The 27,393-nt window shown below is 65.1% G+C and overlaps 1 protein-coding gene across 2 annotated transcripts; it reads left to right on the forward strand.

Annotated features, from left to right (window-relative positions):
* On the forward strand, positions 1 to 26,630 carry DOK7 (docking protein 7). Of its 2 annotated transcripts, XM_061145138.1 has the most exons (7): positions 1 to 54; positions 125 to 170; positions 8,899 to 9,129; positions 11,107 to 11,307; positions 23,178 to 23,297; positions 25,063 to 25,179; positions 25,930 to 26,630. In XM_061145138.1, the coding sequence occupies exons 1-7, from the start codon at positions 1 to 3 to the stop codon at positions 26,628 to 26,630; spliced, it is 1,470 nt and encodes a 489-aa protein (XP_061001121.1). The 2 variants fall into 2 exon arrangements, with proteins under 2 accessions (XP_061001121.1, XP_061001122.1); XM_061145139.1 differs by lacking the exons at positions 8,899 to 9,129; positions 11,107 to 11,307.
* The last annotated feature ends 763 nt before the right edge of the window (positions 26,631 to 27,393 follow it).

The raw sequence follows: 27,393 nt of genomic DNA on the forward strand, positions 1-27,393 counted from the left end.
ATGACCGAGGCGGCGCTGGTGGAGGGCCAGGTCAAGCTGCGGGACGGCAAGAAGGTCGGGGCGCGCGGCGGGCGCGGGGCGGGGCGGGCGCGGGAGGCGGCTCACGCTCCCTCTGTCCCCGCAGTGGAAGACTAGGTGGCTGGTGCTGCGCAAGCCGTCGCCGGTGGCAGGTGAGCGGGCTCGGGGCGCCGGTGTGGGGTCTGGGGGCGCGCGCGCGCGCGCGATCGGCCGCCGGCGGCCTCCTGCGTACGCCCGGCAGGCCGGGAGAGGCGGCCAGCTCGCCCGAAATAGCCGGCGGCGGGCGCCCCGGGGAGAGGGCTGTAACCGGAGAGCGCCCTGGCGTCGGCCTGCGGGGACCCTCCCGGTGCCCCAACTCGGCCTGCAGCCCCGACTCGGCCCGGAGCCCTGTCGTGGCTTCAGACCCCAGGCCCCTTGGCCGACCCCCCTTGGCAGGAGGGCTGACCCAACCTCAGAGGGACCTGGTGGGGTTGCGGGGGGGGGGGGGGGGGGGTGCCATGGAGACCCGAGGGTTGAAAGGGCAGGAGCCCTTTCTGGTCCCCTCCCCCATCGCTCCGCAGGGAGCACCCCAGAAAGTCCCTGCCCAGTGAGGACCGATCTGTGTCACTGACCCCAAATCCAGACGGGTGTCCGGGCCGGGCTGACCCCAGGCGGCCCCTCCACCTTGAGGCCGGACTGCCCAGGTGGGAAAAGAGAAAGGGGAAAGCGGCCTCCTCTGGGGGTGTGTCCTGGGAGCCCCCCAGCCCCAGCTCCCCACCAGGGCCAGTGCACCCCCCGAGAGGAGGCCTGCCGGGCACGCGGAGCTGGGCATCTTCAGCCTTGGTCCTCAGTGAGCGGCAGCGTTCTGGAGGCTCTGAGCCGGGTGGCTGCAGCTGTTCCCAGAGACAGGTGCCCTGGAGCCGGCCCAGGCCCCCGGGGGTCTGTGTGGGCTGCTGGGGGTGTGCATGCACGCTGCCTCACACGTGCGAGGCTGTAGGTCTTCCGGCACGCCTAGGGGTGTCTGGCAGTTTCCAGGGAGCTCCCCTCCTCCATCCATCGGCCGAGCGGGCTCTGGGAGCCGCACAGTTGCGGGGCAAGGGCCTGCGTTTGGCTTCGGACACACTCTTCTCCTGCCTGGACCTCAGCCTCCCCACCAAGGGGGCCTCGCACCCCCTTCACACAGCTGACGGATCTCGCGGGCCCAGCGCCGTGCCTGTTGCTGGGGGGCCCTTGTCCCGGGGAGCTCAGGGAGGCCTGGTGGGGCTAGGGGCCGGGAGGCAGTGGGGTCCCTGCACCAGCCAGGCTGCGGGTGGCTGAGGTTGGGTGCAGGCGGTGTTGACAGAGGAGGCAGGGGCCGGCTGGGGCCCAGGGCGGGGGCTGCTTGCGGGGAGACTGATGAGCCAGGGCCTGTGCGGGCCTCTGGGGAAGGTGGCCCACCCGAGGGCAGCCCTGGGCAGGCCTCGTCCCTCTAGCTGGGGCAGGTGGTGACGGGCAGCCCTTGGTGGTGGGTGTCGTGTCCATATCCGAGAGAGCTGGGTGAGGGCTGCGCCCTGGCCGGCCCCGGCGGATGCACCTGTGGACCGGGGCCCTCCGGCACCGGCTCCTCACCACTGCAGACTTCCAGTCTATAAGTGGCCTTGTGGTCATGGAGCCTTTCCTGGGTCCTCCCACGTGCAGCTCCATGGGAGGGGAGTGTGCCACAGGCCTCAGGGCAGGGAAGAGCCGCCTCTCCAGGGCGTTAGGGCAGTGGGGCTGGAGGGGACGTCCCCGGAGAAGAGGGTCAGGCGCTCCAGGCAGGACCCGGACCGGGGACTGGGCGGGAGAGGACTGGGCTGGGGGAGGGCCCACATGTCCCCTCTAGGTTGCTGTCCGCCCTGAGCCCTGCACCCCACGTCCTGGTCCCCAGAGTCTTGGGACCCCCACTGTGGCCCCCCATCCGGTCCGAGGATCCGTCCCCCGTCCCCCATCCCCCATCCCTCCTCCCTGGCCCTTAGCCGATGAGCCAGCCCCTCTCTGGCTCACTGGGGGCCTGGCTGTGAGGGGTGCAGCTGCCTGGTCCCCCTTATCCCAAAGACTGGCTCCCTCGGGTGGACCTGGGTGGGGGGCAGGCCTTTGCATGTGGGGGTCTCACCGCTGAGACTCCCCAGATCCCGGCTGCAGCAGAGGGGAGCCTGGGAAGGGGAGGAGGGGCCGCCCTGCCTGCTCTTCGTGAAGACCCCAGGGCTCTTGCTTTTAGAAATCGTTTCCCTCCCAGGAGGGCCCGCGGGCAGCAGTAGAGAGGGTGTTGGGGGCTCTGGGCAGGCGGGGGGCACTGAGGGCCCCCTCCACTTGCTCCTTTCTCTGCTGTTTGCGCTTTGTCTTAGCCAGGGCCACTTACGCTCGTAATAAAGTTTAGGTAATCAGAGGGAGGAGAACTACTATGGAAACAGCGGACGGTCTTTACAGAAGCTTCAGTGAGAACTGCCCCCCGGGGGTCCCCACCTCTGTCCTGGCGAACAGCCAGGGCAGCTCCCTGGTACCGGCCCCCCGGTATCATCGGCTCCCCGGGTACCGGCTCCGACGCCTCTGCTGCAGGGTCTCCTGTGTGTGCTGCCGGGGCCGCATTATTCTGCCCAGAAAAACCGGCAGGAGGGACCCTGAGTCCTGGAGCTGGCAGGGCCTTGTAGGCAGCGGGGCTGAGACCTGGTGACCCAAGGGCTCTGGCCCTGCGTGAGTGGGTGCGGTCTCCTGACTCCACCCCCCGTGTGCTCTGCCCCTCGGCCCGCTGGGAGCTCACCAGGCTCCCGGTCCTGGGGAGGGCTGGTCCAGTGCTCCCCCTGCCGTCTACGCTCCGTCCCGGTGCTGAGTTCCTCGAGGGCAGGGACCCTGATTCAGCCTCACAGGTGATGGTGGGGCTGGGGTCCTGCAGACATGCCCAGGAACGGGGTCCTCGGGGCACGTGCCCCATAAGCCCCCTGAGCCTCCATCCCACCAGCCTCCGCCCCACCCCATGCAGTGGCAGCTCTGCTGAGGGGGGCACATTCCAAGACAGGTGGGGCTCCCAGGTGGTGACGTCCAGGAGGGCCCTGCTCCGGTCCCACCTTCTGGCCTGGGATCAGCTATGTCCCCTGGGAATGTGTGTCCCATCTCAGTCCTGGGGTTGGGCCGGCCCCCAAGCACGGGCTGAGGGTGGTGACCAGCCCTCTGGTCCCTGTGGACCCTCGACATGGAGGGCCAGGCTTCCTGCAGCCCCTGATTCCAACCAGGAGCAGAGAACCTGGGGTCAGGTCTGGCTTCTGCTCTGACCAACTGAGTGACAAGAATGAGTCCTCACTGGGCTTGCAAGGTGGACCCTGCAGAGGGTGGACAGGCAGCGGGTTTGCAGGGAGCCTGGGGCCCTGACCGCTCCTGCTGCCGCCTGTGCGCTGAGCCCGTGAAGCCCCCTGGCGCTCCGTGAAGCCCCCTGGTGCCCCGTGAAGCCCCCTGGCACCCTGCACACACACACACACGGTGGGCGCACTCCCCCCCGGAATTGGATCAGCAGCAGGCCTGGGCCTGTGTATCAGGAGGCCCGAGGGTCAGGCGGCCTGGGGCCTCGGCAGTGGGCCTGGTCAGCAGCCCCCAGCCCCAGCCCTCGGGCGGCCCCTGGGGCCGTTGCCCAGCAGCTCTGCGGAAGGCACAGCCCAAGGTCACCGTGACCTGCGAGAACTGAGCCCCACAGCGCTGCTCCGGCCGTGTCCCTGTGGGTGGGCGTCCGCCTCGTCTCCCCTGCCGGTTCCTTCCTCCCTGCCAGCCCCCGCCCCCACGAGGCCCGGAGGCCCGCAGCTTCCCGGCTGCCCTCCCAGGCGCTCAGCCCCGGGCTGTAAACGCCTCTGAGTGCCCATGACTCTCGTGGTTATTTTTACATCTTCAGGCGCCCGTGTCCAGCTGCCTGCGTACAGGCCGCCTGGTGTCCCTTGGGCCTCTTGGGCTCATGTGTCTGTGACAGAAACTCCACCCCGCCTTGCCGCCCCCTCATCTCCCCAGGTACCACCCTGCCCCCCCATCCAGAATCATCCTCTTCTTTCCTTTCCCTCAGGCCCTGCCTCTGCCCACCAAGGGGTCTCGTGAGCTGGCTGGCCTCTGGCAGGGGGAAGGCCCTGCCCACTGTTACCGCGGTTACTGCAGAGCCTGGGCCCCCTTTCTTCTGTCCAGCCTAGGCCAGCAGCTCCCCTGGCCGGGAAGTTGCAGGGTCTGGAGCTTTGCTGTCTCCCTGTGTCCATTTTCCACAGGCAGCCGGCCTGGGCCCTGTTTGATGACAGCTCTCAGGCCCCCATGAGCTGGGATGAGGCCTCAGTCTGGCTTAGCAGGCCCACCTGGCTGGACCCCACCTACGTCTCAGACGGCTCTTCCCCACCCCCCATGCTGGCCTCCGGGCTTCTGCACTGGCTGTTCCCTCTGGCACAATGCTGTTCCCTGCGTGCTGCCCGGCTGGTGTCTCTCCTTCCTTGGGAGTCTGTGTCCCGTCTGGGAGGTCCCATGAACAGCTGCTGTGGTCATGTGCCCGCTCCGGGCCCCTGAACAGCACGTCCTCAGGGTTTGCTTTTTTTCCCACCTTTTCCACGTTCAGACCGTCCCCCCTCTTGGGTTTCAGCTCCACAGAAGTCAGGCCATGTCCCCAGGTGCCTGGGCCGCTCATGAGCAGAGTGAACTGGGCTTAGTGCTGTGGGGGAGGCCGCCAGGCGGGGGGATGGAAAAGGAGGTGGGGTGGGCTCCGAGGGGCCCCAGTGGGGGTCTTTCAGCAGCCCTTTCAGCGAGCGGGGCCGCTGGGCACTTGCCTTTTCTGCACCAGGAACCTGCCCCCTGCCCCTGGCCAGGCTCAGGGCAGGCGGGTGTAGGAGGGCAGGGTGAGCATGTGTGGTCCACAGGCAGACCCTCCTCCGAGTTTTGTGGTGATGGGAAGGTGCCCAGCTCCAGGCCGAGGTCCCAGCTGGCTGGCCGGTGGCTGAGGGCCTCTGCGTGCCTGGCCAAGGCTGTGTTAGTGCCTCGACTCCGCGGAGTTCTCCTTTGAAAGTAGAGGCTCTGTGAGCTGAGAGGGGGTCTCTGGTCACGGTGCGGGGCTTGAACCAGTCAGGCGGTCCCCACCGCGGTGCCCCTGCAGAGTGTGTGTGCACGTGTGCGTGCAAGCGAGCAGGTGTGCGTGTCCCCACACGCATGTGGGCATGCAGGCACGTGTGACCGGATGTGTGGCTGTGCGTGTGTCTGTGCGTGGACCACCTTGTTTCATCTTCCCACTTTGCTTCCGGCCCCTCTCTGCCTCCCTTCAGCACGACCAGCCCGGTCCGCTCCACCCCCTGCCCCAGCTGCCCCTTCCAGCCCGCCCTCCAGGCCCCGCGGGCACCTTCAGCTCCCGCCCCCTAGGGTGCGGGTGGCTCCAGGCCCGGTGGCCGCCTGGCTGTGGCTGGCTGCTGTGGGCGGGGTCCTCGGGCCCATGAGGCCTGGCGTGGAGACAAGGGGGCGCCCCGGGTGCAGGGCGGGAAGGCCGGCGGCGCTCCCTCGCTGGTGACCGGGAGACCTCGCCGAGGGCCAGCCTTGCTCACTGGCCTCGTGTGAGGGGTGCGGCCCTGGGTGCTCGTGGCGGGGGGCCCCGGCCGGGCTGGGCAGCTGGTGCGGCCCTGCGGCCTCCACGTGCTGTGTCCAGGGCCGGCGGGCCGCTGCCCCCTGGAGGCTCGGGCGCGCTCACCCGGGTGCAGAGCAGCTCTGAGACCCGTGTGGCCTCAGGTCCCAGACCTGAGAATTTCTGTTTCCCTGGCGCCTGTTCCTTCAACAGCTTTTTCACCAAGCAGCACTCTCTATAGGATGGGTTTTAAAAATAGGATCCCTTTATGGCCAAAGTGATGGGAGGGGAGGGGGCGGAGCAGCTGCCCGTCCCGGGGCTCCTCCTGGCCCCACACTTGCTGCCCCTCCCCTGGGCCGCATCCTGCCCCAGCTCGTGGGAGACCATGTTGGGGTCCGGGGTGACTCCTCCGGCCGTCACCGTCACCAGGCTGTGACTGCGGGCGGCTTCCACCGGGCAGCAGGTGGGGGCTCGGCACACAGCGTGTCCCCCCTCTGTCGCCGTTTATGTTCATACTTAAAAATGAGACCAGTGACCCGCCTGGTGTCTCAGCTTCCTGGGGCTGCGGTAACGAAGTGTTGTAAACCGAGGGGCTGGAAATGAGAGAGATGTGCTCTCTCCCCCGTCCTGGAGCCTGGAAGTCCACAGTCAAGGTGTGGGCAGGGCCACATGCTTCTGCGAAGGTGCTGGGGCGTGCTCCACGCCTGCTCGGGCTCCTGGGCTCACGAGCACGTGGCTCCGTGACATGTCTTCTCGTGGCCTCTCCTCTCTGTGTCGCTGTGTCCCCTCCCGTCTCTCACGAGGACACTCAGCTTTAGATTTGGGGCCCCTTTGGACAATCCCTCGAGATCCTTAACCTGGCCACATCTGCACAGACCTTTTCTCCAAGCAAGGGCGTGTCTGCAGGTTCTGGGGGTCAGGACGTGGACACGTCTTTTTGAGGGGGTCCCCATTTACCCCACCGCAGACAGGTGAGGGCACAAGTCGATTCTCAAATCTCTGTAAGGAGTGGGCAGTGAGCTGATTTCAGACAGAGCCAGGATCCAGGAAGACTGGACAGGCTGGGGGAAAGAGTCTCGGGGACAGATGTTGGCTCTGACACACAGGTCCCCAAACTAGCCTTGCAAGGGCAGGCGTCTTCCCTCCGTGACAGCAGGGGGCATCAGGGAGCCGTGGGGCAACCCAGGGGCCCTTGTAGCAAGCTGGACCCCAGACCACGAATCGGCAAACTGGGGCCTGAGCCAAATCTGGCCCGTCTCTTGCTTCGGTGATGAAGTTTTGTTGGAACACAGCCATAACCGTGAGTGTGGTCTGGCTGCTTTCACAGTTAAGGAGCTGTGCCAGGGACCTCCCGGGTGGTCAAGTGGCTAAGACTCCACACTCCCAATCCAGGGGGTGCGGGTTCGATCCCTGATTGGGGAACTAGCTCCCATAGGCCTCAATGAAAGATCCTGCAGATCCTGTCTGCCACTTCGAAGACTGAAAACCCCCAGGGCTGCAGTTAAGACCCGGCACAGCCAAATAAATAAATAACGATCAGAAAGAACTGTGACAGAGACTGCGTGGCCCACGCACTGGAATGTAGTTACTGTCTGACTCCTCACAGGAAAGTTTACGGACCCTGCTCTTGGCTACATCATTGGGAGCATAACTCCTAAAACAAAGGAGGTGACCGTCTTGCCCTGCCTTTGCTGGTCAGGCCACGACTGCAGCAAACAGTCTTCCCTGGGATTGAAGGGCCTCATGCTCGTCTGTGCTGGGTGATGGGACTGTCAGAGCAGAAGAGGACCGCCTTCGCGAGCTCGCCTTCCAGGGTGGGAGCGGGGAGACGGGAGACAGGACAGCCAGCCGCACGACAACACCAGCGGGAGAGGCCGGCCTTGCCAGAGGGGAGGAGCGGCAGGAGGTGCTTGGCGTGTCTGGGGAGCAGCCTGGTGTGGGTGGCGGGGCAGTGCGCACGCCCGGCTCCCGTCCATGGCCGCCCCAGTGTCCGAATGCTGGGCTCCAGTCCGTGGTCTCCCTGGTGTCCGCACACCTGGCTCCCGTCCAAGGCCTCCCCGGTGTCCGAATGCTGGGCTCCAGTCCGTGGCCGCCCTGGTGTCTGCATGCCCGGCTCCTGTCCGTGGCCGCCCTGGGTGCTTGCCCGCTGGGTTCCCATCTATGGCCGCCTGGTGGCCTCCCTTTGTCCACATGCTTCTTTGCTGGGAGTCTCTCTGTACTCACGGCCTCCCCAAGGTTTCTCCTCTTGAGCCTCTGGTGACACTTGGGGGACATTTCCATAACAACACGTGCCCTTTATGCCTCTGGAGTGACTAATTTCTCTCTGGGCCGGGCCACGCGTTCCCAAGGGCACTGTGCTCCAGACAGAACAAGCAGAACCTTCGGGCAGCAGCTGGGTTTCTGTAGGTTCTGGGGTTCTGTGTAAACAGTCTTGCTTTTTTTTCTGACATAAGCATTTCAAACACTAGGAACAGGGTCAAATAGGGAGCGAAGCCCCCATCAGAGGCCTTGGAGATCTGTAAATAGTTTGTTGGAGCCAGCCCGTCCCACAGTCTGGTGTCCAGCCTGCCTGTGGCTGTGTTTCCCTCTGACCGCAGCGGTGTGTGTGCGTCCAGGACACGCTGTCCACCCCCTGTCTTCGCGGGGCTGGGGTTGACGGCGGGCAGGCAGGAGGCACCACCCTTGCTGTCTGTCTGCTGGCCGAGCTGAGTGTGGAGTCAAGCTCTGGGGTCTGGGTGTCCCTTGGGCCTGCAGGGTGACGTTCCAGTGCTGGGCGGGGGCGGGGAAGTGCTCCATCCCGAGGGGTCCTTCAGTGCCCGCCCCCAACCCTCTCCTGCCCCGACGAGGGGGCCTGTTCACTGAGCTCGGGGCTGCCTTGCACTCTAGGGTCTCGGCGTTCGCATCAGGCCCGGGACCCCTCACCCTCAGCAGAAACTGGGTGGTGGCCGGGTGGGGCGTGCCTGCAGGAGGGATGCAGGGGCGCAGCTGACCCAGGGACGTTCACCAGGGCCACGCAGGTGGCTCGGCAGCATGTTTGCGTTTGGAACGGCGTCCCCCCAGGGCTGGGGGCAGGGTGCAGGCCCCGGCTGGGGGCCCCGGGCAAGGTGGGCAGGTCCCCACCAGGGAGTGTCCTGAGTCCACTTCTGCGCGCGTGGCCCGTGGCCGTGTGGGGTGGGGGTACCTTTTGCACATGAGGGGCTGGAGGCTCAGGGTGCCTGGGGCTTGCTGGGGGCCGGCCGTGCCTGGAGCCCGGGTCTCGGGCGTGTGTATGTGGGGGTGCCGGGCACTTGGGGGCCTGGCAGCACTGACCCTCGCGCCCCCTGCAGACTGCCTGCTGATGCTGGCCTACAAAGACAAGTCAGAGCGCGCCAAGGGGCTTCGGGAGCGTAGCAGCCTGACGCTGGAGGACATCTGCGGGCTGGAGCCCGGCCTGCCCTACGAGGGCCTGGCCCACACGCTGGCCATCGTCTGCCTGTCGCAGGCCGTCATGCTGGGCTTCGACAGCCGTGAGGCTATGTGCGCCTGGGACGCCCGGATCCGCTATGCGCTGGGTGAGGGTGAGTGCATCTGGGGCCCGCGGGGACGGCCTCTGCCTGCCCTCAGGGGTCCCTCGGGGTCTCACTGGTGGGCTGCAGAGGCTGGGACAGGACTCCCCATGCCTGCTGAGTGCCCTCTGGTCGGCTGTGACTGGGGCGATGGTGGGGTCACGGGGGGAGATGCCTCTTGAGCTCCTGAACTTGGCCACATTCACGTGTACTGGGGCCTTTAGCCTGAGCGGGTGGTCTCCTGAGCCCGGAGCCCGGGGGAGGAGGAGCCAGACCCCTGAGCCCCACAAAGAGGTGGGGGCGCGCGGGGTGCAGGATGGGGTGCTCTCCGGAGAAGGGGAAGACCCAGCGCCCACCCGGCTGGTCAAGCAGAGGCGGGCCGGCCCCCAGCTGAGTCATCAGAACGCACGGTCGGCATCTTTCATCGAAGCGCAGCTAGCTCACGTGTTGCGTCAGCTTCAGGCAGACGGCGGGCTGGCTCAGTTGTACGTGTGTATGGTGGGCACGCGCGTATGTGGTCTCTTTCAGATTCTTGTGCATTACAGGTTATCGCAAGACAGTGAGTATAGCTCCCCGTGCTGGTACAGTAGGACCTTGTCGTTTACCTAACGTATATATAGCGGTGTGTATGTTTTAATCCCAAAGCTCTGATTTATATCAAAAGCCATGATATTTTAACACAATATTTAAAGAGTTAAAAATGAAAGCTCGAAGCCCACAATGAACAGAAATGTCAAAATCTAAAGCGAAGCTGGTTGTGAGCCGTCTTTAAACCTTCCCGTCCACACCTGCCCCCATGACACAGCTGGCCTGGGCTTTATTTAAGCTGTTTCACTCTCCATGGACTTTTTGCGCTGATTTTTGTTGTTTAAGTCATCGTTAAAATATCACTGATCTTGGCCCCTGCTCTGCACCCTGAGTAAGGGGCCTCACTCACCTCAGCCCAGTCGAGCTAGGGGGCAGCGGCTCGTCCCCCCTCCAGGAGCCCCCAGACCAGGCATCTAGGGAGGGGGATGTGTGGAGGGCCCAGTGAGGGGGCGCGGGGGCAGGAGGGAAGAGCCTCTTCCAGAAAGTTCTCCCGTTGAGGTTCAGCCAGTTCAGCCTGGCTTAGGGCGTGGACTCCTCTTCTGCTAGGGTGGGGCGGGGCAGGGCAGGGTGGGCGGGGGCCTGGTGCAGAGGCAGCCGGTGCCCTGGCCCGGCATCTTAACAGACATCACCAGGATGCGGTGACGGGTCGCTGACCCCCAGCCCCCTGGGGCCAGGCTGTGAGGATCCACGTCCAGGGCCCCTGCCCACCCCGGGAGCTCGGGTGGGCTCAGGAGGGAGGAGGAGGCAGGGCTGGGGCTGGCCCCTTGGCTTCGGGGTGGACACGGGGCCGGTGGGCACAGGCTGGGAGGCCGCCATCCACTCCTGGGCCTGGCTGCTCTGGGATGCACCTCTCTTCCAAGGTCCTTCCGAGGTTGTTGGGGGGCCCTGTGAAGAGAGAAGAGCTCAGCACCACCCTCCTGAGGGGCTTCAGGGGCAAAGGGCTGAGCCCAAGGCAGCGAGGAGGTCTCGGGGAGCTCGTTGCCGTGCTCAGCACCAGGGAGACCCTCTCACTGGAGCGGGGAGGGCCTGGGGCTTCCTGTGTGTCCCTGCGGCCGGGCTGGGAGTCTCCAGGAGGGGCCGGAGGCTGGGCCTCCTAGGCCTCAGGGTTCCCATCTTTGGAATGGGACCACCGCAGCTGCGCTGGGCGGGGTTTCTCAGAGGAGGTGCCCGAGGCCTCGGACTTGCCAGCCGTGGCCCGCGTGCTTCTCCCGGAGCTCGCTGGGGTCGGTCCAGCCTCGTTAGGGTGGGAGGTGGGGGGGCGCTCAGGGCGGGCCCCTGAGGACGGGACAGGGCGGGGCCATGGCACTGGGTGGCCCTGCCCTTGGGAGCTGACACCCGGGCTGCCGCTTCCTGGCCGCCATCGGCTCCCAGCAACACCCTGTCGCCCCCGCCCCGCCCCAGTGCACAGGTTCCCCGTGATCGTGGCTCCGGGCACCAAGCTGGAGAGCGGCCCCGCCACCCTGCACCTCTGCAACGACATCCTCGTGGTGGCCAGGGACGTCCCCCCGGCCGTGGCGGGGCAGTGGAAGCTGTCGGACCTCCGGCGCTACGGGGCCGTGCCCAACGGGTTCATCTTTGAAGGCGGGACCAGGTGTGGATTCTGTAAGTACGTGGGCCGCGGGCTTGCTGGCCGGGCCGTGGCCCAGAGCCGGCCCTCCCACTTGCAGTGGCCTCTCTGGGGCCTGCAGCAGCCTGAGGTCTCAAAGGGCCGGCGCTTAGCCCCCAGTCTGGATTCTGTGCTTCCGGCCGGAGGCAGGGGCTTGGGGGCTGCGAGCGGGGACCCTCCCGCATGAAGTTGGTGCAGGGCTGCCTGGGGGAGGTTCAGGGTCCGGTCACAGGGCATCAGAGCTGCTCAGCTGGGAAAAAAAGAAAACAGACGTGCCCACTGAGGATATGCTGAGCGGACACTTCGGCTCCCTGGGCCCTGAGCCACCACCCTGGCCGATGTTGGAGATGAGGGCTGAAGGCAAGGCCCCAGCAGTGAGGGCGGGGGGCCCCCAGGGCCGAGGTGGCATCCGAGGCCGGGTGAGCGCTGCAGGGAGCTAGCCTCCCGCCAGGAGGGGCTCGGGAGGGGGAGCACACAGGCCCTTGGTTGGAGAGTTTGGGGTGCAGGGTGGGGGTGTGTGTGTGCCAGCGCCCCCAGCCCACTGTTCTCCCAGGGAAGGAGGCCGCTGTGGACCTGCACTTGCTGTTGAGGGTGGGGGACGAGTCCCTCCCCTCCTCTGTCCAGAGGGTCCGAGCCTGTGTGTGCAGCTGTCTCAGGCTGTTGTCCGGCCGAGTGCCGCCAGCTGGGCCGCCTCAACAACCACAGTCACTGGGCTGGGCTGGAGGGTGCGGCCTGAATGGGGGCTGTGCATCCCAAATCTGGTCAGCGCGCGACCCCAGCCGGGGTTGGGGGGTCACGGGCCCCTCCCTCATTTGGAGGGCGATCAGGGCTCCGAGCTGGGGGTGACCTCTCTCCTCTCCCTGCTACAGATCGCTCCCCAACCCACAGCCCCTGGAGAGGACAGAGCCGGCCAAGGGTGCCCACAGGGCCCGGCACACAGTCAGTGTGGCTGGTGGGAGGGTGTGCCCCCCACCCCACGCTCTGGAACTCAATCGCGCCCAGATTTCTCTGGGTGCAGGGAACACACTTGAGGATGTGGTCATGCTGGACGCTGGGCCCGTGGCCCTCTTTCCTCAGGGTGGTGGGTGTGCGAGGCAGGACGGTTCCGGCGGGCCCTGCCTTTAATGGGACGAGACACGAACTGCCGGGGACCTTGGCAGGCAGGTTGGAGCTGCTGCTGAGACAGGGACTGCAGCCCCTGGATTTCGTGCTGATGGCTCGTCCTGGGCTCCAGGGAGCTTAGAAGCTCTGAGATGCAGAGAGAGGCGGGGAGAGGTGACGCAGCGGAGGTGCAGGCGGGCCGGGGGAGCTAAGCCCGGGGCTGGCAGGGGGGCCACAGCCGGAATCGGAAGGCCTTGCGCGAGGCTTGGTCTGTGCATTTTCCTGCCTGGGGGGTTTCGAGCAGGAGGAGGAGGTGAGCGCAGCTGTTTCCCCTCCGTGTCTGGTGGGGAAGGCCTGCCCGGGACACCGTCCAGAGTCCTCTCCGCTGGACCTTAGAGGCGCCGGCAGCGGGCGGGTGGGGGGCCCCAGCCTGGCTCCCACCCCCTCCCTTGCATGGACGGTGGGGGACAGCAGGCTGCAGCATACTTGGTGTGTATGGCCACCCTTCTCTCCCTAGATGTCCTTCACGTGGGGCCCTGGAGCTGCTGGGGGCCCCGGCAGGAGAGAGACCAGCATCCTGGCTGGACCGCTGGGACTCCAGGGGCCGAGACTCAGGCAGAGTGGCCTGTGGCTGCCGTGAGGCCTGGGGTGCAGGCCGTGGCTGGTGATGGTGTGTGCCCTCGAGTGGGGGCGGCCAGGAGGACCGGTTCCTTGGAGACTGTTTTATTTGCCCGGACGTAATGTAATAGAGTCCACTGGATGTTTTTCCCCCAGAGGCCTCAGAGTTTAAAATTCCAGCTCTTGGTGTGGGTGGGCTCCTTCTCCAACCGTCGACGATTCCAGGCATCAGAAGTCGCAGGGCTTCCTGGGAGGGCGGAAGCTGCAACTCAAGCTGCTGAGTCCTGTCCCGGGCGGGCAGGCCAACAGCGTGAACTGTGGCCGGCTGCCCTGGGGCTTCTGTGCAAGGCCTGAGTTTGGGCCTTAGGCCCTCGGCGGGCCCGGCGGGTCTGCCTGGACCCGAGGGCTCCAGGGCGGACGTTCTCTCTCCCACAGAAAGTCCCTCTTGGGGGTCCTCCCCTCACCTCCAGACTGTCTGGAGGCCCCTGGCCAAAGCCGGCCGGTGAGCGGTGGCCAGAGAACATGGTGGGTGCGGCGGGGGCCTGGGCCAGCCTTTTCTGACACTCTGCCACCCGGCGGGTCCCATGGGCCTCCGTTCTCCTCCAGGGACATGACCCTCTGCCCCCAGGCAGGTGCTGCGGCTCTGCCGGTTCGTAGACAGTCCCCAGACCCGGGTGACGCAGGCGGGGTGAGCAGGACCGTGCAGCTCCGCGTGTGGTCAGAGCAGCAGGCCGCTCAGGACGCGGCCCTCCGGGGAGGAGGGTGGCTAGTTCAGGGCCAGGGCCACGTAGCGAATGACCGCATCCCGGGCCTGAGAACAGCGCAGTCTGCCCCATCACCGTTCTGTCCAAAGTCAAGGACAGGCTGGGGCTTTGCACTCCTGGTGGCTCCTGGGGAGGGTCCTCCTTGCCTGTTCTGGTCCCCGGGGGTCCCGAGTCCAGTCCCCGGGGGCCCCGAGTCCAGTCCCCGGGGGCCCCAAGTGTTCCAGGCCACACCCCTCCTGTCTGCTCTGGCTTCACGAGGTCCCCCTTCACGTGGGACACAGGTCGTTGGAGTCAAGGCCCCTCGATGCTCGGGAGGGCCTGAGCGCCTTCACTTGGGCATACCTGCAGAGACCCTTTTCCAGACAAGGACGCAGTCGCAGCCTCCAGGATGGGAGCCTGTCCTTTGGGGCCACCATCCAGCCCATGACCAGGTGACCCCAACTCTGATGGTGCCAGAATTCAGATCTCAGTGAGTCTGTGGGCCCCGAGTTGGAGCAGGGGTTAGAGTCACCAGCAGGCTCTGGAAGGTTCTGGATGAAGGAATTAACATCCCCCTGCCCGGGGCAGGCCCCAGCCTGGCCCCTGGGCCCTAGAGTCATGCCCCCAGACCACTCCAGAGAGCAGCGACCGGACCCCGGCCCCTTCACCCACACTGAGACACAGGTGACCGGCTGTCAGGAGAGGGCCCTGGGGAGTGTGTGGGGGTGGTCAGCGCCCCGTGGGTGTCAGGGAGGGGTCAGGGCCGGGGGCTCCATGTGGCTCTGGGTCCCCGTGGGTGGGCGTGTTCTCTCTGTGGCCTCCATGTGGACGGCAGCCTGATCAGATTCTTTGAACAGGAGCCTGAGGTCTCTGTCTCTGGGGTGGTCACGGCGGTGTGTTTAGGGCTCCTGGGCAGGGGCAGGGCACACAGATGGGGGTGGTGCAGAGATTTGGGGCACCCTTCGCCCAGGACAGGCTCAGCCGCAGGGAGAGTGGCAGACCCGGTGTGGGGTGTCCTGCCAGGGCCGGGAAGGCTTTGGGGAGCGCCGGGGGGCATTTGCACAGGGCCTAGGGGTGAATGGAAGTTTCTGGCACTGGGGCCATGGGACGTCCTCGTCCCTCACATCTGCAGGTCCTGTCAAGGACACTTCCAAGGCGTTTCCACACCCGCGTGAACCGGCTGCGGCCACAAGGATGAGGGTCCTTGACTGCTGAGGGACTCCACGGGTGGTGGACGGCAGAGTCCAAGGCTGGAGCCCAGGCCTCTGCCCACTGCTCCGCCTCTCCTCCTCCCCGGCTCTTGGGGTCCAGCCCATCCCGTCAGCCCTTTGGGGAGCAGTGAGCATTGTATATCATTTTTATAAGTGAGTGTTGAGTTCAGTTCAGTTCAGTCCCTCAGTTGTGTCCAACTCTTTGCGACCCCATGGATCGCAGCATGCCAGGCCTCCCTGTCCATCACCAACTCCCAGAGTTTATTCAAACTCATGTCCATCACGTCAGTGATGCCATCCAACCATCTGATCCTCTGTCGTCCCCTTCTCCTCCCACCTTCAGTCTTTCCCAGCATCAGTATCTTTTCCAATGAGCTGGCTCTTCGCATCAGGTGGCCAAAGTACTGGAGCTTCAGCTTCAGCATCAGTCCTTCCAATGAATATTCAAGGCTGATGGACTGGTTGGATCTCCTTGCTGTGCAAGGGACTCTCAAGAGTCTTCTCCAACACCACAGTTCAAAAGCATCAATTCTTCATGGGTATATAAGTGAGTATAGTGAATATATATATGTAAGCAAGTATAGTGAAACTCCAATACTTTGGCCACCTGTTGTGAAGAGCCAATTCATTGGAAAAGACCCTGATGCTGGCAAAGATTGAGGGTGGGAGGAGAAGGGGATGACAGAGGATGAGATGGTTGGATGGCATCTCCGACTCGATGGACATGAGTCTGAGCAGACTTCGGGAGATAGTGGAGGACAGTTCATGGGGTCACAAACAGTTGGGCGACGACTGAACAAGAACAAACACGTGAGCACAGGGTGAAGCTTTGGAGCGGGAGAGGCCACCTTGCCAGCGTGTCCAGCACCGAGACGCCCTCGGCTGCCTCTTGTGGGTGCTGTGGTCCAGAGGCTGGTCTTGCTGGAGCTGCTGGAGCCGTGGTCTCCAGCCCTGGAGCTTGGAGGAGGGGGGAACGTGTTCAGGGGATCCTCCATGCCCGGCCCTGGGTGCGGGGTTGGAGTGGGGAGAACATCCAGGGCTGGGAAGACTCAGGCTGTGTGAGAGGACACGGACTTTTCGAGTCCTCAGGGGTGCGAGGGGAGCCAGGAGGGGTCACAGACTGGGGAGGCCCTCGCAGGCTGAGCCTGGACGGGGCCTCTGCATGTTGGATAGGAGTTCAACTGAGCCTGGCTGCTGAAGGTAGGGTAGAGTGGAGGGAAGAGAAAAGGGGTTCCAGGCAGACATTAACGTGGCTGGTGGCAGGAATGGTGTGTGCGGGACCCTGGCTGGTAGAGTGGCAGAGGTGAGGTTGGAGGAGGAAGCCGTGTCCTGGTTACGGGAGGCTCTGGAGCCTGGACCTGAGCTGGGCTGTGTTCCCAGGGAAGCAAAGAGCCCTTGAAGGTGCTGGAGCGGGATGGTGCCACCAGCAGACCTGTTGAGGGTGTTGGCTTTGGCCCCAGGGTGCTGGGGGATGGAGGCGGGGTGTGAGGAGGCTGGGGGCGGGGCCTGTGGGTTCAGGAGTGTTAGGAAGTGGGGAGGGAGGAGGGCCAGCTGGGGTGGGTGGTGAGGATGCCGAGGGGAGGGTCCGAGGAGGGGGGCCTGGGCTGAGCTCCAGGGCTCGGCCCATTGGAGGGGAAGGCCCACAGGCGGGGTTCAGAGCCCGTCCAGAGCCGGATCAGGTTTACCCCTGGAGGCGGAGTCTCTCTTTGGGTCTAGAGCCCCCGTCACACTTTGGGACAGACTTGTGGTCAATTTCAGCCCTCTGCCTGGAGGTCTGTGCTCTGGGGGCCGGAGTCGGGCCGGGATCTGTCACCTTTCTGCAGCCCACGATGGCATGTGCACCCGGGGATGGCTCTGGAGCCTCTGCGTGTCCAGGGAGGCCGAGGTCACTCAGGGTCAGGGAGAGAGGGGCCAAGGGTGATAGTCACCTGTGAGGCCCCTGCAGGACACCTTACCTAGCAGGGGAGTCTGGATCCGCACGCCAACCCTCGGTGGTGTGTGCACACGCCCATTTACAGATGGGGACACTGAGGCACAGAGCGGCCTGAGACATGCCCTAGTCTGTGTCTGAGCGTGGTGATGCTGGGGGGCCTGACCCCCTCGGTGCCCAGCCCTGAGCCTCTTGGCACCAGGCCTGAGTGGGGCAGGGCCCCTTCCGGCTCTCAGTGGCCTCCGGGACTCCTTCTTGGGGCATTTGGCTTCAGTCTGTCTCCTCCCAGGCCGAAAAGCGGGCCCAGTGAGACCTTGGGGACGGACATGATGGCATGTGAGCCGCATCCCACATCTTCGCGTGGGAGAAAGGTGGTCCGTGGGTAGGAAGCGCGGCTCACCCGAGGCTCCCAGGGACGAGTCTGACTCATCTCAGCCTCTCCGAGCCTCCGTCTCTCATCTGCACCACCCCGGCTTCCTGGGCCCCTGCCGGGGTGGCGTGTGCCAGGTGGTGATCTGGACCCCGGCCTCGGGGTGCTCAGGCCCCGCCCTCGCCCAGGCTCCCGCGGAGGTTGCTGGAGAGCCAGCAGTTTCGCAGCCTCTCGTGGGTCGGGATTGACCCCACCGGCGGGTCTCTGGCCAAGGAGTGTTTGGTGTCTGGTGCAGCCAGGAGCCTGGGCCGTGGGTCACAGTGGTCCCCTAGCGGGGACCCCGAGTCTCACACTCCCAGGGAGAGACTTCTGCTGGCCAGACTGGCCCTGCACGGACTGGGCGGGTGGCACTGGCCCCCGCTTCCGTGATGGCTCCAGGCTGGCAGGTGTGCTTGGCAGAATTCTCCCAGTGGTGGGCACTCTGTCTGAACCGTGTCCTTCCTGCCCGGGCCTCTGAGTCTCACCCTGGCAGGCCCTGGGGGACGGCGGGCACCGTGCAGTGAGTGGGGCTTGGGTTTGGGTCTCCACCTGTTGTTCCCCGGCCTGCACCTCAGCTCCCTGTTGCAACGCAGGAGTGGGGACACCCGCTGACCCTCTCTGCTGTCCTCCTGCACCCCTGGGGGACGGGGTGGAGGTGGGGAGGGGCAGGCCCTCTCTGTGGCCGGGTCATTCAGGACACCGTTTCAGAGCAGGACCCTCAGCCAGCACTTGGGGAGACGCAGAGGAAAGCAAGGCCCCAGGCTCGCCCTGAGGGGCCCCTCACCTGGGCAGATGCCCAGTGCATCCCTGCGGGAGGGGTGGGGGGAGCATGGGAGGAAGGTGGGTCACCAGCGAGTGGCCTTGGCTGGAGCAGGGTGTCGGTGGGTGACTGGGAGCCAGAGGCCAGCATCCACCCGGGGACAGAGTCCAGGGTCAAGGCTGACGCCCCTGCTGTCTGCTCAGGGTGGGGTTGGGTGCCCCCCTTCCCGTGTGCAGGGGGCATTGTCAGGGTGATTAGGATGAGCTCCTGGCGTTTAGCAGGAGCTGCTCCGAGGATGTGACATGCCTGGACTGCAAGGCTGCATCCTGCTGGGTGGTGGCGGGGTGGGGGTGGGGAGGTGGCTCGCTGGAGGGTGGGATGGAGCCTGTGTGGTGTTTGTCCTTGTTTTTGGTTGACTGTGGCCAAGTCCACATGGTGCACACTGCATCACGTACGCCTCTTCTGCAGTTCAGTGGCAGTGAGCACGTTCCTTCACGTGGCTGTGCCCCCATCACCACCGCCGTCCCCAGAACCTCGTCATTGTCCCAAACTCTGTCCCCAGACACTGGCTTCCTGCTCCCCTCCCCGCCCAGCCCCGCACCCCTTATTCTGCTTTCTGTCTCTGATTTTGACAACTCTGGGGACCTCATATAAGTGGAATCACTCAGGATTTGCCCTTTTGTGACTGGCCTATTTCCCTTGGCTCAGCACCCTCACAGCTCATCCGCGTCCAGCAGGTGTTAGAATTTCCTTCCTTTTTAAGGCTGAAGCAGATTCTGCTGTATGGACGGACCACATGGTGTTTATCCATCCATCTGTCGATGGACACTTGGATTGCGTCCACATTTTAGCTATTGTGAATGATGTTGCTGTGAACACGGGCAGGCAAATATCTCTTGGAGACCTTACTTTTAATTCTTTTGGGTGCGTGCCCAGAAATACACTTGCTGGATCAGATGGTGGTTCTCGGTGGAATGTGTTGAGGAGCTGCCGCACTGCTTTCCACAGGACTGTACGATGTTAGGTTCCCACCAACAGTGTGCGAGGGTCCCAGTTTCTCCAGACCCTCACCAGCTCTTGTTTTCTGTTTCGTTTCTGTGTGTTGTTTAAATAGCACACCTGTTATTTACATAGGTTTAAATACCCACTCCTAGTGGGTATGAAACCATCAGGTGAGATTTCAGCTTCATTTCACATGAACTTATCTCATTGCACTTTCTTTCTCCCAAAATAGAGGCAGAGACAAATGAAACTTTAATCAGTAGATGTTTCACTCTATTAGGAAACTGCAAAATAATATCCCAAGGCTCAATTAGCTCTGCCAGCTTTCTGATTGATAACCAGGGCTGTGTGGACGGAGCTTTCTAGAACCTTCTCAGCAGGAAAGTCCTTCAGAGTCTCTGTCCCCGACTGGCCTTTGCTGTGTGGTCTTTGCCAGCAGAGAGTGGAATTCTCTGAGGAGCTGGGGGTACCGAGATTCAGGGACAAAAGTCTGGAGCCTGGAGATGAAAGCCCTGATCTGGCTCATCGGATATTTGAAGGAAGGTTTTTCTTTCTCATGGCTGGTGAATCTTTGAGTTGAACGTGATGCTTCTCCCCTGGAGATATTCTTCCCTGGGAGCAATTGCATTTATGACGGGAGTGAGGTTTGCTGCACCCCCTTATGAGCGATAGCGTCTGTCTCTAGAGCAAAAGGTGGCCATGAACCCGCAGGCAGCTGCTTCCTACCGGGCAGGACGCTCTGCTCCGAATCCTAATTTTCCACGTTACTTATTGCTGGGAGACAGATGCCCCCAAACCTTAGTGCTGCGACCCTGCGGGTCAGCGGCCTGGGCGGGGCTCCCTCTGCTCTGAGCGGCCGACTAGAGTCACTTGGGCAGTGGCATTTGGTGGGAGGCCTCAGGTGTGGCCTGGGGCCCCGGTGCTGGCTATTGGCTGGGACGCCTCAGTTCTCCTCCGGGCCTTACCTTCCAACAGGACAACCCGGGTGGCTGGTTCCAAGATAGGGAACCTGGGGGTTGCCAGCCCCTCGTGCCTGGGCCCCAAACCCTGTAGAGTGTCCCCTCTGCCACTTCCTGTGGTCCAGAGCCCAGGGGAGGGGACTGGCCCCACTTCGGGGTGGAGTGAGGGCTTCACGGACATGGATGAGAGGGGGCGGGTGGGAGGGGCATGGTGGCAGTGACCACACCTGTTCAGTTCAGTCCCTCAGTCGCGTCCGACTCTTTGCGACCTAACCCCATGGACCACAGCACGCCAGGCCTCCCTGTCCATCACCAACTCCCGGAGTCTACCCAAACCCATGTCCATAGAGTCGGTGATGCCATCCAACCATCTCATGCTCTGTCGTCCCCTTCTCCTCCCACCTTCAATCTTTCCCAGCATCAGGGTCTTTTCAAATGAGTCACCTCTTCACATCAGGTGGCCAAAGTATTGGAGTTTCAGCTTCAACATCAGTCCTTCCAATGTACATTCAGGACTGATTTCCTTTAGGATGGACTGGTTGGATCTTCTTGCAGTCCAAGGGACTCTCAACAGTCTTCTCCAACACCACAGTTCAAAAGCATCAATTCTTCGGTGCTCAGCTTCCTTTATAGTCCAATTCTCACATCCATACATGACCACTGGAAAAACCTTGACTAGACAGACCTTTGTTGACAAAGTAATGTCTCTGCTTTTTAACATGCTGTCTCGGTTGGTCATAACCTTCCTTCCAAGGAGCAAGCGTCTTTTAGTTTCATGGCTGCGGCCACCACCTGCAGTGACCGTGGACCACACCTGCACAACAAAGCAAAACGGGCCAGGCTCTAGCTTTCCTTCCCTCCTCGCGGACAGACGAGCAAACAGGAAACACGGAGACACTTTCCTGGGGAGGGGCGTCTGAAGGCAAGGGCCGGGCTGCCCGCGCCCCCTCTTTCCATCCACACTCAGTGGGGGCCGCTCCTGGCCCCCACGTGAAAGTGTCCCTGAGTGCCCAGGGGTCGGGGCCAGGAAAGGCCACGTCACAGGAGCAGAGTCAACAGGAGGAGGGTGGTTACGTGTGGCTGAGGGGCGTTCTGGGCGAGGGCGGGGCGGGGGCTTGCGGATGTGGCCACCCCCGGGGAGGTGTGCCAGGTGGGCCAGGCACGTTTGTTCCTCAAAGCCTGGGGTGGAGAGGGGAGCCCGGGGCGGTGAGCAGTCGGTGCTGGGTCTGGGTGGCCTTGTCTCTTGGTTGCGAGGCTCGGGTGGGCCCCCTCAGAGACTCACGTCCCCTGCGGGAGCCCCTGGGGCTGCCAAGGACGGGGGCAGGTGGCGGCCCGTGCGGGAGCAGGAGCCCGCAGATGCCCGCGGAATGCCGCCGGCTCCGCTCCCTCCTGTAACGCAGTTTTTTATAGTCGGGGGACTGGCTGTGCCAGCGCTGCTGCCAGCTGACCATAAGCTTGGGATTAGAGGCCTGGCCCCAGCTGAGCGGGGCGGCCGGGACAGGGCCTCCTCCCTGTCCGCCCGCTGCCGGCCAAGGTCCCGGCTTGAGTTCCTGGTCAGCAGCCCCCCCCACCCCGGGGCCGGGAGAGGGAGAGACCCCGCCCAGCCCCGTGGGCAGCGAGCCTCAGGGGGGCCCTAGAGGGGGCCCGGCGGGCAGGCGGGGGTATCGCTGCTCTGCTCCTGGCCGGGGCTCCGTGGTGCCCGTCCCGGCCTCTGTTTCCTGGTCTCTCCAGCGGGCGTGCCACCAGCTAGGGCCCTGGGGGGCCGCCCAGGGGCACAGCAGCGGCACCACGTGTGGGGCTGGCCCGGGGCCCTGGAATCCGGGGCGGGCGAGCGTGACCAGGCCGGTTTTAGAGTGCCGCTTCCCTGGCCTGCCCGCCCCACCCCGAGTGCCCTCCTCCGCGCGGGGGGCCGGCCTTTCTTTGGGCAGACGGCGGCGAGGCACGAGGGATTCTTGGGCGGTGATGGCACACCGGGCGCGTGGCCCGCGGGACCCGGTGTCCCCATTCACGCGGCCGCGGGAGTCCATTCACGCCAGCGGGCTCCACCCAGGCTCCCGCAGGCCCAGGCGCCCCCCCAGCCCCCCTCAGCCCCCCTGGGGAGAGGATCCTAGCTGGCCTCCCCCTGTCAACAACAGTGATCAAAAAACTTCAGTCACAAGAACAGAGAAGAGTTTTATTTGAGCTCCACCTGAGGACTGACCCGTAAGCCTGCTTACCAAATGGCTCTGCAGAAGCAGGGGTTTTCAGGGGCTTTATCGGAGTTTATCGCGTCAGAACAAAGAACATTAAAGAAGTCAGGGTTACGTGTTTTCACGCTTCCTCCTCCCCCCAGAAGAACGGATCAGCCTGTGCCCAGTGAGTCAGCGTGGCCTTGGCACCTGGGGAGGGATGTCACCCTGGATGGAGGGCCAGTACTGTCTTCCTTAACACGGACGTTTTTACGTCTGGTCAGGGTGCCCTTTGCTTTTATGATCAAAGCAGATGTACAGTGTATGTTTGATAGGCTGCAAACAGGCGGCTTTGGTTAGCATCAAATTCGGGTTAACTCCTGCGTGGGCCACAGTGACCTTCCTGTATCTCAAGATGTGAGTGTTCCTTTGACCCTCTCTGCGGGTGGGAGTGCCGGGGTGGGGGTGCTCCAGGGGTCCCCACCCTGAGAACACACCCGGGAAGAGGAGAGGCCTCGGAGGGGGCCAGGCCGCTCAGCACAGCCCCAGGTGAGGAAGCCAGGCCCCACAGCCGCCTCCTGGGGGGTGCACCTGCCCCTGCCACCCCTCAGGAGCATGGGGAGTGGGAAGTGGCTGCTGGGCGCTCTGTGCAGACAGGACGCCCTCCTTGCCCTCCGGCCACCCTCTACCATTGTTCTCATCCACCCCGTCGAGGCCGCTCAGCCCGGCCCAGTGCCTGCAGGCCTGGGAGAGCCGCGTGTGGCCGCAGCCTCCTGGGCGAGTTGTGCGTTTTCCGTGGCGGGGAAGAGGCTCGCATCGCCCTGGTGCAGGGGTTGCGGGGGACTCGTGGGTTTGCTTGGCTTCGGCGGGAGCCTCCATCTGGCGGCCCACGCCCAACCCACGGGGGTCCCACGCCACCGATGCCCTGGGCCAGGCTGACAGCGGGGTCTGTCCTCCCCACTCAGGGGCCGGGGTGTTCTTCCTGTCCTCCGCCGAGGGAGACCAGATCAGCTTTCTGTTCGACTGCATTGTCCGAGGCATCTCGCCCACCAAGGGCCCCTTTGGGCTGCGGCCTGTTCTTCCAGGTGAGTGTTTAGTGGGCGGAGGGGACACCTGGCCTGGCCGGAGGGTTTGGGGGGGCTGCTGCTGTGAGCGCCCGCGGGGCTCCCGGGGTCGGGGGCGCTCACACTGGCACAGTCCCTTTTTCACAAGATGCTCAGAGGCCGCGGCTTCAGGGCCGGGATGAGTTACCGCGGCCGTACTGGGTGGACCAGCGCGAGGCCAGAGCCTGGAACCGCATCCCCCCTTCAAAGACCTGAGCGGGGCCTGCCTCCCAGACCTGGCTGAGAGCCTTGCCCGAGGTCGCTGGGGTCAGCTCTCTGGCCCCGCCTGAGCCGGTGTTCGGGCTGGAGGCCGCCTTGTGAGGTGGGGTCTTGGTGCCCGCACGTCGGGGTGGTGGGGGTGGGGGCCCGCCGCTCTGAGCTGGCCTGGCCTTCTCCCCGCTTCCCCGGCATGGGCGGGGCGCCCCTCTCATTTGAGTCCTGGGCCGGGGATGTTGCCGGCCCCCAGAGTGCATGCTAGCCGGGCACTTCCTTGCGCCGGGTGAGCTCTATCCCCCCCGCTCGGGGACAGCTGCCTTGGGAGGGACAAAGGCGGGCCCTGGGCATCGCCACTGCCCTGCACTGAGGCCCTCTGGGCGGTGGTACCTGGGACTGCTGCTGCTGCTCTGGCCCCAGTGAGGTGGCGCTTGTCCCCTGGTCCAGGTGGGAGACCAAGGCCTGCGTCAGGCAGCAGGTGGTCACTGAGCTCTCAGTTGTGGCCTTCTTGCATGAGTCCCGCAGCCAGACAGGGGTCAGGTGGACCTTCTAGGGAGGCTGGGGCTGTGCCAGGACCCCCTTTCCCCGCCTCAGCCCCTGGGCCCCCAGCCCGCAGTGAGTCAGAGGGAGGTGCAGGTGATGGATGCAGGGACAGGGCTCCTGGGACCAGAGCCCTGCTGCCCAGGCTCTGCTGGGTGGCATGGCTGTGCCCTCTGCTGGCACCTTCCTGCATTGCAGCCACAGGTGCGGTGTGGATGGGGAGCGTGTGGACAGGGCAGGGGTGGACACGTGGGGTGTGGATGGAGCTGGTGGGGCTCTGCTCTCTGAGCCTGGCTGGTGTCCCACCGAGGTCTGTGATCGTCAGGGACTCTTGAGATGTGGCCTCCAATGGGTGTGCAGCCTTAACCCTCGGGGATCTTGGAGTGTCTCCTCCAGCTGACTGCGGCTCGGCGGGGGCCCACTCAGGCCCCAAGGCTCGGAGGCAGGACCTGCCTCAGACAGACAGAATTGCTAGGAAGAAGCGAGAGATTAGAGTTCAGAGTTCCCGCCCCTGCCCTGAGCACATGTTCTGTGTGTTCCCACCCGGGCCCCATCGTGACTGGGGTGCAGATGCTGATGCCAGGCTCGGGGAGGGCGAGGGGTGGGGCCGCGAGTCCGTCCAGTGCCAGCGTCTTGCAGACCCGCTGGCTGCAGGAGGGTGTCCTGGCGTCCTGACCACCCCCTGCAGGGACTGTCAGCTTCGGGCCAGGGACATCGGCTGGTGGTTGAGGGGCTGTCCTTTCCTTGGGCCCAGGACACAGGATGGTGGCCAGGGGACCTGCGCTGGGATGTTTGGGGTACCCTGAGCTCGGAGTCCAGTGGCTGGTGTGCAGGCATGGTGGGGGGGTGCGGTGGCTGGGGCTCCCAGGGGTTCCGTCCTGGCTTTGGGGCTGGACCAGGGTCCACGCAGCTCCGATGGCATTGGGGTCGTGGGGAGGACGCTGCTGCGACAGGCCTGGGGCCGCGTCCTCACCGACACCCTGCTCTGCCGCAGACCCGAGCCCTGGGGGCCCTGCCCTGGAGGAAAGGGTGGCGCAGGAGGCCCTGGAAGCCCTGCAGCTGGAGAAGCGGCTCAGCCTCCTCTCTCACTCCGGCCGGCCGGGCAGCGGAGGTAGGGCCATGACCCGGAGCGGGGCGGGCGGGGCGGTCCGGCGGCCCTGGGGCTGGCCCCGCCCCTTTAAGCCGCCCCCGCCCCCAGCTCCTGTCCACTCCTCTGTCCCCCTCACACAAGGGGCCACACTCACCCAGCTCCAGCCTGGATGCCGACCGGGGCTTGGTGAGGACAGGCTGCACCGTCTGTGCCCAGAGCGGGGGCCCGGGGGTGTCAGCTGCTGGTGCAGAGGCCCCCCCCCCTCACCCGCCCCGCTGCTGTGGTTCATGGGGAGACGGAAGGAAGGGGCTGAGATCCTCGAGGGGCCCCTGCAGCTCTCGAGAAGGGGGCCAGCGCCCGGGCTGGGGGGCGGCACCGGGGTCTCTGGGCCCAGAGCAAGGGAGCCCTGCGGGCCCTCTGTTCTCTGGGGTTGCCGACAGCCCCACGGGTGCACGCTGGGGACGGCGGCCTGTCCAGGCCCTACAGCGGGGGTCTCAGGTGTGCCCGGGGCTGCCACATCCTTGGAGAAGGTGCTCATGTCTGGTTCCCAGGGCGACGGTGGGGAGGGCGTTGACGTGGAGAGGGGGCGGGCCCTGGGGGCGGGGTCTGGGGAGGGGATGTGTGAGCTGTCCCAGCGTGAAGAGCGGGAGCCCTCCGCAGGGCCGGGGCCTCAGGGGCCGGGCGTCAGCCCCCCACCCAGGTTCTCCCGCCCCCCGCCCACCTGAGTGGCCGAGCCCCTCCGCAGCCTCAGCCCCGGGCTCTTCCACCCAGGGGACGACCGCAGCGTGTCCAGCTCGTCGTCAGAGGCCAGCCACTCGGACGTCAGCGCCAGCAGCCGGCTCACGCCGTGGCCGGAGCCGTCCTCGTCCTCGGCCAGCACGTCGCAGGAGGGCCCCGGGCTGGCGGCCGCCCAGGCCCCTGGGGACGCCGCGTCTGGCGCTGCCAGGGCCGCCCCAAAGCCACTGCGGCCGCGGCAGCTGCAGGAGGTCGGCCGCCAGAGCTCCTCGGACAGCGGCATCGCCACTGGCAGCCACTCCTCCTACTCCGGCAGCTTCTCGTCGTGCGCGGGCAGCAGCCTGGACGTGTGGCGGGCCGGCGACGAGCTCGGCTCCCTGCTCAGCCTGCCGGCGGCGGGGGCCCCAGAGCCCGGCCTGTGCGCCTGCCCACCCGGGGCAGCCGAGTACCAGGTGCCGGCCGCCCCGCGGCCGCACTACGACACGCCCCGCAGCCTGCGCCAGGCGCCCCGGGACCAGCCCCCCGCCGCGCCGGGCAGCCCCGACGGGGGCGCCGCCCGGGACTCAGGGTGTCCCCCTGGCTGGCCTGGCGAGAGACGGCGGGGACCGGCGCCAGAGGCGGCATCGGCGGGGGCCGGCGAGCCCTGGGAAGCGGGCGTCCCCCACGCCGGGCCCCCTCCCGCGCTCTTTTCCGCGTGTCCCGTCTGCGGAGGACTGAAGGTAAAGCCCCCTCCCTGAGGGTGGTGGGGGCCTGGGCAGGGCGGGGGGGGCGGTGCTGAGCTCCGTGGGGAGGGCCCGGGGTCAGAGTGGGGCCCAGCCTGCAGGGAGGGCTGCGTCCTGGGCAGCTTCGGGGCGACAGAACCCAAGGACCTCCCAGTGCTCCTCGACGTGTGTCCCGGGGGCCTCCACCTACCTGGCCCCCCGCATCTCCTTGCCGAAGTTGCACCCACAGGTGGCCCATCCTTTGAACAGGACCCTGAGGCTCAGGGGGCCTGCTGGTTGGTGGGGTTCTGCTCTTGGGACCCTAGCACCTCTGTGGCTCACTCACAGCGGCCTCTTGTGGGCGGGGAAGGGCAGGGTTTGGGGTCACACGTCGGGAGCCCCAGGACCGTCCCTCCTCCCACTCCTGGCTGAGCCCAGGGCCTGCGGTCAGGACCAGAAGGTGCAGGGTGGGGACGTCCGTTCCCGTTCCGGGGCCCCAGGCACCGCGTGCGCCCTCAGGGGCAGCCTGCTCCCCTGCATGGACTTTGGCTGCGTGGCCTGCTCTGTCCCTTGGCGCCGCAGTTGGTTCCAGACGCCCCCGTGGAAGGCGAGGCCCGTGGCTGCCCACCTGGGCTCCGGCCGGCGGGCATCCCGCGCTCAGCTCACCTGTAAATGTTCCGCTTTGTACCTTCACTGTCAGCTGAAGACCGTTTGTCGCTCTTTTCACATTTTTAAAACCTGACACCGTTTGTAAGACCTTCTTAGACTGGAAATAAAACTGTTTTTTCTTACTGTCTTG

This window comes from Dama dama, chromosome 6 (genome assembly GCF_033118175.1).
Source record: "Dama dama isolate Ldn47 chromosome 6, ASM3311817v1, whole genome shotgun sequence".
Taxonomy (NCBI): Eukaryota; Metazoa; Chordata; class Mammalia; order Artiodactyla; family Cervidae; genus Dama; species Dama dama.